The sequence below is a fragment of the Conger conger genome, chromosome 6, assembly GCF_963514075.1.
Source record: "Conger conger chromosome 6, fConCon1.1, whole genome shotgun sequence".
NCBI classification, from domain to species: domain Eukaryota; kingdom Metazoa; phylum Chordata; class Actinopteri; order Anguilliformes; family Congridae; genus Conger; species Conger conger.
In genome coordinates this window covers 54,574,439-54,586,508 of record NC_083765.1, presented here as the reverse complement: position 1 = coordinate 54,586,508, position 12,070 = coordinate 54,574,439, and the positions used below count along the sequence as shown (strand labels likewise).

General features: G+C 42.6%; 1 protein-coding gene across 1 annotated transcript in view; it reads right to left on the bottom strand.

Moving 5' to 3' along the window:
* Positions 1-12,070, bottom strand: part of LOC133131604 (thrombospondin type-1 domain-containing protein 4-like) — a 44,774-nt gene that overhangs the window by 21,952 nt on the left and 10,752 nt on the right. The window contains exon 7 of the mRNA XM_061246975.1: positions 11,045-11,181. Within this exon, the coding sequence (XP_061102959.1) occupies positions 11,045-11,181 (137 nt within the window). The remainder of the gene's footprint in view (positions 1-11,044; positions 11,182-12,070) is intronic.

Below are 12,070 nucleotides of genomic sequence, written 5' to 3'. Positions count from 1 at the left end.
GAGAGAGAGAGAGAGAGAGAGAGAGAGAGAGAGAAAGAGAGAAGGAGGGAGGAAGAGACAGAATGTTGAAGGGGGGTGGTTTAGCTGGAGAAGAACTACAAACTTCCCCGGACGTCAGCCACAGAACCGACGCTCAAACATGCTCAGTCAGCGAAGAGCAGGTGTTGGAAAAGCTCCACTGAAAATGCTTGTTGAGAGCTGCTCCTGGGATAAAACAGACCCAACACTGGGTACTTACACTGCAAGCACTGCAAATGTAGCCCTTTCACACCGACAACCGTATACTCAGGGCTGAAGACCTGCCATGGGTTCCCTCAAGTAGATAGATATATAGCTAGATAAGATAGAAAGATAACAATAGATAGATAGATAGATAGATAGATAGATAGATAGACAGATAGATGTATGCCAGAATGCTCACCACACATCAGCCGAGGTGGAGAGAGAAAACATTATTTTGCCAATGAAATCAGGGGATGATAAGGCCTGAGTAGCTTGTGCCTGATGGAAATTTCATATTTTCTCAAACCAGGATTCTCCCAGGACTGTTGAGAAATACACTGATTCCATAACACAAATCAGTACTTCGCCAAAAGCCCATTAAAGCACTAAATTACAGGACAAGCAGTGGAAGCTCGAAACAGCAAGCCTGAGCCAAATGCCTTGAACGCATACATTATGATTTTTCCAGCAGCATCTCTACCGTTTCCATGCCCTTAATCCCTGATTGGCCAGGACATGATGAGGTAAAGAATTCTCTTCACGGGATAATATTCAAGTTGCAATTTCACGTAAAATTGAAATGACCACACTGAATGAGTCTGGGTATCGTGGCCGGAACTCTGTGCATTTTTCCAATCATGTCCATGAAGCGATTACAAGATTGCTGAATAATTTTCCACTTCTGATGAATGTTGGAAAACCAAAACGGAGGGTGTGGGGGTACAGGTCGGGTTCCATGGCTGTACATCATGCCTCAGATGGACACCGATTCCCCTGTGAGTCCCTTTACCTAGCAGCAGTAAACCACACGTGTGAACCACAGACAGGGTGATGCAGTATGTGGGCTGCAGACCTGGGCCAAACACATTATTGTTTTGGATTCAAATCATTTTCTGTGCTCGACTGATCTTGCCCGGTATAATTTTGCCAACCAAGAGGACACAGAGGTGGGGTTTGCACTTTTTGAGAGTATTTAATAAGTTCCAATAAACCAGACAAGCTCAGTAAAGCAAAGAAAATTATTTTAATCCAAAACAATTAGGTGCTTGACCCAGGTACCAGGTGAGTAACAGCTATAATCCACTAGCTTGGGGGCTCTGTACTGCGAACTCTACACATCCAATGTAATTCCAGTCTCAGAGTCTATTAATATATGTGACCATTATTTATACAGCATTTCAGAGTACAACATTGGAGATCATTCTTACAGCCAAAATATTTCACAAAGACCACTAGACAATAGGCAGTGTGAGCAGAGGTTCTGCCAGGACTGAGGTTACCGCCAGATTGTCCTCAAACCTCCATATTTCCACACCTACACAGAGTGCTGGTGAAAGAAGCCCCCACTCACGTCTCCACTGGGGTCTGTGTCTCTTACAGGAGAGGTCTGCTCCAGCACTCCACAAAGATGCACACATTTGGATTCTGCACAATTTTTCCACTGAATAATAACCATTCGAAATAACTATTATGGCTTTTAATAAATCTAGGAAAGCAGCACATTGCTCATCCAAATGTCACAGCCCAAGGGCAGGGTGTGAACTGGATTAGTAACAGACAGACACACACACACACACACACACACACACACGCACACAGGCGCACACATTCCCAAGTAAACATACACGTGTGCACGCACACACTTTCACACACACACACACACACACACACACACACACACACACACACACACACAGACACGTGGACACACACAAACATGCATGCAGGAACACACGTAGACCACACATTAGACCTCTGGCTGCAGATCTATGCTTCGAAAGCTGTGCATACAACTCAGAGTCATCTTCAATACTACAGCAATTTAGCTTGATGATACTTTAGCTTGGGTCAAAAATTTCACTGCAAACATAAAGCTAGGTCAGAGTATTTTCAATGTCAAACAGCATTCATTGGCAAACATTGGAATTAAAAAAGTAAATTAAAAAGTAAATTTCATGACTTGTTCAGAGATGCTCTTCTGCATACCACTGTTGCAATGTGCGGTTATTTGTATTACTGTCACCTTCCTGTCAGCTTCGGCCAATCTGGCCCTTCTCCTCTGACCTCTCTCATTAACAACGCGTTTCTGCCCGCAGAACTGCTGCTTATGGAAAATAACGTTCGCATTCTCTGTAAACTCTAGAGACTTTTGCGTGTGATCAGCAGTTTCTGAGATACTCAAACCACCCAATCACGGTCAAAATCACTTAGATCACATTTCTTCCCCATTCTGATTTGGTCTGAAAAATAGTTGAACCTCTTAACCATGTCTGCATCCTTGGGTATAAGTATGCACTTTGCACTTTGTTGCACGTCACTCTGGATAAGAGCGTCTGCCAAATGCCATTAATGTAATGTAATGCATGCTTTTATGCATTTAGTTTCAGTCAAATGATTGGTTGAATAAATATTTGCATTAACAACCTGGTGTACAGGTCTACCTAATGAAGTGTTCACTGAGTGTATACATGTGTATGTCTGTATGCATGCCTGTTTTTGATGCATTTGTACATGACAGATTACAAAACTTAAAGAAGCAAGAAAACATTCGTTATATTTAAAAATGAGAATGAATCACACATACAGTAGATCGGTCGTCTCCCCTCTGATATACGACTCAAGGGTTTTGTCATTTAAATCATCGTTCGGCCAAACTGTGCGCTCCCCAACTGCCTATTATCACAGAGTGTGTAATCCCCCGTCTGGATTCCTACATCAGAGCCAGAAGTCCATCAGCGGAGACGTCCGGGCCATTTTTTCCACAATCAAACTTTCAGTACTTGCTTAACCTGCTTTTTCCTGTTTGAAATATTCCCAGCAGCCTCTCTGTGTCAGGAGCTCAAGCAGTGGAGGCAAAAAAAAAGACAGAAAAGCCATATATTCTGTGCATCTGGGATACGTATTAGCGGCAGCAAGGCTAGGCATGCAGGTCCCTTGATTGTTTCCTTCAAGCTATGCATTTGAATTAGGACAGCGCAGAGGCCTGTTAATGAAGAAAACAGGAGGGTGAATTGCTGGATGCTGGTTGTGGGGAGAGGGGGTAGGAGGGGAGCTACTATTTGTCTTTGACCTCTTCGGACCATAAACCCAGCTGACACAGGGGGAGGAGGCACCAGAATGAGAAAGGGTCATCCTCTGTACAGGGGTAACACATTAAAACAATGCACCGTGAAGTGTGCGTGTGTGTGTGGGGGGGGGGTTGTTTCACTCTTCACAGTCAAACTGATGGCTAATAGCCCATGCCATATTTGCTGAGGAGCTCAGCACACAGACAGTGCGTTGAGACAATAGCTCAATGCATCACACCAGCTCCACACCAAGGGCAGCGCTCTGTCAATGTCCAGTCAGTGGCACTAAAAAGTTCACTTTCAGTTACACACTTGCTCTGATGGGGAACCATTAATGCCTTGTAAATAAAAAAATGGCAAATGGTAAATGGCAGGCATTTATCTAGCGCCTTTATCCAAAGCGCTGTACAATTGATGCTTCTCCATTCACCCATTCATACACACACTCCCACACTGACGGCGATTGGCTGCCATGCAAGGCCCCGATCAGCTCGTCAGGAGCATTTGGGGGTTAGGTGTCTTGCTCAGGGACACTTCGACACTCTCGTCTCTAAACACACATACACTCAGTAGCACTACATCCACTAACACACCAAATATGCGGCCCAAACAATAAAACATGGACGCACAAAACTTGTTTACAATCAGCTGAAAGAGAAAGTGAAAAGCGTTGTAGCAGTTCTTCACTGAAATGAGCCCCAAATTCACTGGTGCACTCCGCAGTGAAGCTGCCACTGTCCCTACACAGAGGGGGAAGAGGGTCAGGGACTTGTCCAATCCATCACCCACACTGTCACCCAGGTTACACAGTCAAGAGAGAAGAGGGAAGCATCAGAAAAAGGATGCAGATTCATTCCAATGACACTTATGACAACCAACCATTTAAAAACATATTTGTGTCTCCCTGATGCTTGCAGTCCCTACAGAAAGATTCCACAGTTCTGCCTGCATTACTGAGCTGTGCCAGACCTGTGCCTCAGCTGTTTCATACATGCACAGGGTCACAGAAGACACTCAGGCTAGATATGTGACCAATGCCATTGCATGGTGAGTTTAAAGATCAGCAGTGTAACCACAGAAGGCAAGTGTTAAAGACAAGGACACAGTTTTTAATACATTGGAAGAAAAGCCATTTTTATCTGATTTTGTGATTTTGTTTATACTTACTCCAGCTAATTTCAATGTTGCAGTTGCTTGCTTCCTGGTTACATTCACAAACAGGCTTCTGGAAATCCAAGCTGTAAACCACACATATTTTTAATCTAATTTCTGCCTGGAGTTTCTTCCTTTTTCTTAACTTAATTTTCTTTGTAGTGATGCTTACTGGGGTTTGGCACCATGCTAACTCCATGTGTCTCTTTTGATCCCGACTCAAAACAAACCATTATGTACAATACTCATTGAGCTGAAAACAATACTGGATATTCAGGGAACGATAACAATCTCATTTCAAACTTCACCACAAATACAGAAGGAATATCCTTTTTCCAAAAATCAGGATTCACGGTGGGAACCAATAGATTGAGGAAATGTTAAAATAAAGCTCACAGCACTAAGTGGACATGCTTGCGGTGCTGTCGACTATGTCCTATCCAGAGATGAGAGCAGTGTATCAACCACTCACCTTTACGTACTGTAAAATTATAGTATATACAGGAGGAATATAATCCCATGTAATATATCAATGTGACAACATCCCTTCTTTTGTAACATCCAGCACAATGTCTTAAAATGTTAATGTAAAATGACATAATTGCCTAAATTTCCTTTGAACAGCCAATGGCATGCACAGGGCTTATATCTGGGGCATACCGTGGGAGAGGAAGAAAGGTTGTGACCTCTCCAACTCCCTGCCAGCTGTATGGATGAGCTCTCTCGTCTCTCTGTTCCTTCTTATGCCTGAACAAATCTGTCAGCTCTCTTGGTGGGAAAAGGCAGAAAAACAGATGCTACCAGAAGAATAAGAGCGATGGAGGTGAACGGGCAGGGCAGTGGAAAGAGCTGGGATGCTGCACATCCAGGGTGTGGCGGCTTCTGGAGGACAGGAAGGGAGAGAACCCAAACTTTAACCCTCCTATTATGTTGAGAGTTTATGACTGCTTTTATGTTTGGGGTCAAATTGACAGTTTAAATAAACACAAAATTACTGCACAAGACAAATTCTTATTGTCTCCCAAATTACTAGCCAGAAATGTGAGAAACATCTCATTTTAGAGCATGGAAGTGACAGTTTGGCACCTGTATGGGAAAGTGCCACCAGAATAATCCACAAAGGAATCGAAGACAAAAATAAAAATGGTTGTATATTTTCTGACATTTTATACAGTCAAAATAAGCCCATACAACACATGCAAAGTTGGTACAGGACTTGAATAAAAGATGAAAAAAAGGTGAACTGGTTTTTATGAGATGTCAAACACTGAATGGGGTCAAATTGACCCCAAATATAATAGGAGGGTTAACTCCTGTTATGAACCAAGTCCTGGCTGACGGACAAGAGGGAGAGGAGAATTCAGCAACCAATGAAGGACAGCAGTGTGCATCCTCCATCAGTTAAGGAACTGTATAACATGTTCTTCTTTCCCCAAAGAAGCACAACTAGTAATTACTTCAGGAGGCAAGGGTGGGTCAACAATGATCTCAACGAGCCATCCAGTCATTTGATGCTCCATCGGAATAATAACTCCTTAGCCCTCCAATAAATAAGAATGAGTTTAACTTGGTGTGCTTAGTGGTGGATTTAAGGGGTTTAGTTTGGGCTTTTCGGTTGCTTACACTCGAAGAATTGGGCGAAGCCCCATGCCTCAATGAATCTCCAGGAGGCACACTGGTTACATGCAATAGGCAAAATAACAGACCTGCCCCTATCGATTTCAGCCTCATCCGAGCCCAGAATCTCCCCAGAAATGTGTGCGGTTAGCGAACAGCCTTTACAAATATACACACTCTTCTGGAGTCTACCTTCCTGGCATAGACACAGGCTCCCAACCCGACACCATCCCTTGATGAAGGAAGTATTATACCTCCATCTGAAATGCCCAGTCACGTCCAGTATAGGATTTTCCTCGATACCAAGCTTCTGGCAAATGTGCAATTCACATTACATTCCCTGATCCGTGTTAAGATCAAAAAGAAAAGCTGTGATTTGTGAGTAGTCATCGTCAGGAGAAAACTCTAGGAAAACTGTGGACACTACTGGAATGCATTCAAAGTGAGGTAGAAGGAACTTTGTATGAATTAAGAGTATTTGTCTGAATTAAATAAAGGTGGGGGTGAGGGCAGAAGTCCCCAAACTAGGCACATACAGTTGTATTTAACACAGATCTGACCAAAAAACACTTCTTTTTCCACTTCTTCTGACTCTTGAAGTCGACTTTCAGAATAAAAGTATTAGAACAAAATGTAAATCTATCATTAATTTATCATAACTGTTACATGCACTCACAAACTCAACTGTTCGATTTTACTGCACTGCAAATACCTTTTCATGGAATAAAACTGCCCTGTGGGCATCTTATATTACTGCAGCGATTAGAGGAGCAAGATCTAGTTGCTTGAGACAGGAATTTGATCACAGCATAGAATCAGGAGGAAAATAGTGGTGAATCCCATATAAAAAATCTAATTCAGTAACAACTTCTAACAACTTCCCCTTGAGGGATTTATAAGCATTTATTCTACAATTCTGTCTTGCATTCTTTGAAAATGGACCATTAAATGAACCCACAGCAAGCACGCACCACTGTTCCACAGCGTGTTTTCACCATCATCTGGCTACACAACCTAAAAAGCCATGAAGGAATCCACAAAATAAGCAAAGAAATAGCCAAGCTATGCATTGTACAGTATATACTCTTATCGTACAGTCCTACAGAGTGACTGATGGCTTCATAGACAAGAAGACATACATCCCCTCAAGCCTATGTGAGGCTAAACAGATTCTGGATGATATTACACCACATGTCGGGGTTGATTTCAGAGATGCCGTGGGTGTATCACACCACAGTATCTGTCAAGGCTCCGGAGCATTACTGACCCCTACAGGCCGGGGAAGGGAGCTGCACTGGCCTCCAGAGTATCACCACTCCAGCGCATGCAAGAGACGGCCTCAGAACCTGGCAACCCTCCCTTATTTTGTGAATGGGCCTTCACTGGTTGTTCACTGGGGCTTGCCCATTTCAGCGTCCTGCGTTGTTTAATCAACTGTGGACAGCGTTTAGCTCGCAGTGAATTGTCTCTCTTGTGCCACTGCAAGCACAGCTGGAGGAAGACAGGCCCTCAAAGAAAAGCTGAACAAATTTGCTCACTTCTCAAATGGGGGCCGAGGAACGAGAACAGACGGCGACTGTTTGAGCCGTGGGGCTCTCATCCGGATCCAGGAAGTCGCCCGCCTGTTTCGTGGCAAGTACAGGCACTGGCGAACATGAAAGGGACCACAGTTAGCCCCTGGTAGAAAAACGTGGTGCGGAAAACAATTTGATGTCATATCCAATGTTTTTGTTCCTTTCTAATAAGCTCCCAATGGTGGTAATGTAATGTGATACTTATTAAAAATAATTTCGTGAAATGAATAATGGATGAATGCACGTGTAGCCGAGTATCGGGGCATCTCCATTACCCTCCCCAGAGCTCTGATTGACCCCAGTAGCCCTCATCTCTGCTGGCATAGCACAGACTGTGTAGTGGAGGGAGCAGTGTGCATTTCCTTGAAATACCTGACCGTGTTACTCAGAGGACAGCTGTCATTCAATATCTTGAGTATTTCAAGGTCATCCCTGCTGTCATATGAGTGCATTCTCACCATCTGCTATGTACCACATCTTCTCAGTCTCTATCGTCTACTCCGCTTGGACTCAAATAATCTCCGCTTCATTGAAAATGAAATTTTTTCACTGTGTAGCTTGAATTTAGCATGATATACAGTAAACAGTAACAGCAAATGGTTACTGTTGAACGATTTTAAATGAACATTCCATTTAGTTCGCCACCAACGCATTTTGAAAACAAATGGATGCTACTTAGAACAATGCCAGCTAGCTGATTCATTGCTTATCTGTGGTTAAGGCAAGAACAAATATTATATTGATTAAAGTGTATTATAACAGCCAAATAATTGTCAACTGTTGTTCTCTCCGTGTCTCCCCCATCGGCAGCCATTACTGTTCACGGCGCACTACCTTTTCAAATAGCTAGCTAACGTTACCTAACGTTTGTGATCTTGAACGCACCTCCTATTGCTGAGGCACACTGCCCACTACCAAAAGTGAAGTGGACTGCTTCTGAGGGAAACTTTAAAAAGTGCCAAACTCTTGTAGAGGCATTGGGTATCAGTAGGCATTGGATATTCCCTTCTAAGGGAATGGGTGCACCAATACTATCAAAACTGTAACTTGACAGATAGTACACTCACTGAGCACTAGGTAGACCTGTACACCAGCTTGTTAATGCAAAAGTTTTTATCAGCCAATCATGTAGCAGCAACTAAATACATACAAGCATTCAGACATGGTCAAGAGGTTCAGCTGTTTTTCAGACCAAATGTCAGAATGGGAAAGAAATGTGATCTAAGTGACTTTGAACATGGAATGATTGTTGGTGTCAGACAGGGTGGTTTGAGTATCTCAGAAACTACTGATCTCCTGGGATTTTTACACACAACAGTCATTTTGTCATCAACACAACAGAATTTGCAGAGAATGGTGCGAAAATCAAAAAACATCCAGTGAGCAGCAGTTCTGTGGGTAGAAACGCCTCGTTAATGAGAGAGGTCAGAGGAGAAGGGCCAGACTGGTCGAAGCTGACAGGAAGGTGATAGTAACGCAAATAACCACATATTAAAACGGTGGTATGCAGAACAGCATCTCTGAACACACAAAGCGACAAATCTCTTAAGTGGATAGGCTACAGCAGACCAATATATCTAAAAAATAAGTTTAATAAATACCCAATAAAATGCTCACTGAGTGTATATCAGAAGTATTGTATTATCCACAAAGCTGAAAACATCAGTATAAAGACATTTAATAGGGAATTCCGCCAACATAGGCTGCCAGAACAGCTTGGCACAGAATCTACCAGCATGAGTGATGTAACACCATTCTACCACAGGAATGTCAGACAGCTAATGATTCGTTGATGGAGGTGGAAAACATGTCTCAGGCGTGGCCAAAGAATATCCCATAATGCACGAGCAGGTTCAGATCCAGTGGTAGAGACGGCCAGGGCCATGGCATATGGATAACGTTGCTGTACAGCTCATCCAGGCACTAAGTGACCGCACATGCTTTATGAATAGGAGGATCATCTTCCTAGAAGACACCCATCTCGGCAGGAAATAAATTACACTCAGTGATCACTTTATTAGGTAGACCTGTACACCAGCTTGGCAATGCAAATATGTATTCAGCCAATCATGTGGCAGCAACGAAATGCATAAACGCATGCAGACCTGGTCAACAGATTCAGCTGTTTTACAGACCAAATGTCAGAATGGTGAAGAAATGTGTCTAAAGTGACTTTGACTGTGGAATGATTGTTGGTGCCAGACAGGGTGGTTAGAGTATCTCAGAAACTGCTGATATCCAGGGATTTTCACGCACAACAGTCTGCAGAGAGTGGTCCAAAAAAGCATTTCGGAACACAAAACGTGTCAAACCTCTAAGTGGGTAGGCTACAGCAGCAGAAGACCAATAAGTGTAAAAAATAAGTCTAATAAATACCTAATAAAGTGCTCACCGAGTGTATATTCTACAACATCAGATGAAGGTGATTACTCACAATCATTATGAGTGCACCCAAACTGTAAAAAAAATGCACCCAAACTATTATGGAACTGGCAGAAACCTTTACTACTGGGACCAAGGACAACATGGTGAGAGTTTCCCCACTGTACTTGCAAACATACAGTGCTAGGTGTGATCAATGATTTCTGCACATGACTACGGTATCATGCAAAACAGAGGTATTGATAGACTACGATATTTGAATCTGCAGTTTAAAAACAAATTAACCATAGACAAGCAATTGCAATAGAACGCAGCAGTCGGAGGGTTGCCAGTTCAATTCCACCCTGCACGTGTCTAAGTGTTCCTGAGCAAGACACCTAACCCCTAAATGCTCCTGACGAGCTGGTTGGTGTCTTGCATGGCAGCTAATCGCTGTTGGTGTGTGAGTGTGTGTATGAATGGGTGAATAAGAGGCATCAAATGTACAGGATTTTGGATAAAGGCACTATATAAATGCCAACCATTTACAATAGATAGATAGATTTATAGATTGAACAAGTTTAACACAATATCCCTCAAATATGTGCAGGTCAGATTTATGTTAGTATTATGCAAAATGTAACCCTCTCCCCTTAAAATGTGCATTGACATACTGTATTTAAAGTTTCCCGATACGCTGTGGCCACAGTTATCTTCTGCTGCCCTCTACTGGTGGAACGTTTATGGGAGACAATTACGGATTATTCTATCATTTTAAAAACATCTTACAGATACAATCCCATCTGCCCTGAAAACGATTATGCCTGGTGCATGGGAACCACTAGCCTCTTCATACTCAATAAAGAAAAAGGTCCCATGAAAATATTTACATTGCCTACCCAAGCAGTAAAAACATTGCTTTTATGAAGTATTCATGTTTATAGAAGACAGGGGTTTACTATGTCAGTAAATTCATACATAAGTAGAATACAGAGCAGCACATGATTATTTTCTCTGGGGAAGATATTTGACTTCTAACACGGGCCCTACCTGACACGTCCCCTCCACACAAACAGAGGTCTCGTTGTCTCCGCATGGCGTCCCGTCGATGACTTTCTCTGCCTGTCGCACGTAGAAACGGAATCCAATGGCTCGGCAGTTGAGCTCACAGGGCTGGTCCCCCCGGACTGAAAGAGCAGACACGTTATGCTGTTGAATAGACTGGCACCACTGGCTGTCATCTCCCATCTCAAGCACAACGCAATCTTCTGGAAGTATCCATAAGAGGGCAGCGTTGTACTTGACCTCTTCCAATTAAATGCAGAACATTAAACATTCACAAAAGTAACAATAACTAGTTAAAACAATTGAAAAGGAAACAGTCTGTAGTTATTTTTATGTTTACTGTTTGTATTTACATTTTGTATTGTATTTTAGTGTGAACTAGATAACTGCCATAACTGTATTGTGTGTAGGCCTGTATGTATTTGCCTGTGTAAACATTGCAAAACCAAATGAGTGAAAAAAGATGAATGGGTTTATGTTTATTATTTATTTAATGACCACAATACTTAATATCTAGCTGGGGTAGTCATGCGTACATTATGGATTACTATTATAGCAACAAAAACTATTTTACATTCAACATTTTTTAGGATACCCAAAAGAATGTAAGTACATTCATGACTGATTATACACCTTATTTAGCAGATGCTTTTAATCCAAAGCGACTCACAAGTGCATAAGTACACATAACATGAGGACAACAAGTGAAATGTATCAAATCCATAAATAGCAAAACACACACGTAGAGCACTTGTAACCAAAAAAATAGTCATTGTAAGTGCACGTTTTCTCTTAGAGATTATACAAGATGGATATTTGGGGAAATAGGGGGAGGGGATCTGCTGTTCTGACAGTGGTAGGCAAGTCATTCCACCACTGAGGAACCAGAACGGAAAAACAGGCGTGAATGTGCAGCTCGACCACCTGGTGCTCATTATGAGTGGAGCACAAGGTGACCAGAGCTGGCAGACCGGAGAGGTCTTGCTCGGGTGTAGGGAGCAAGTAAAGTCT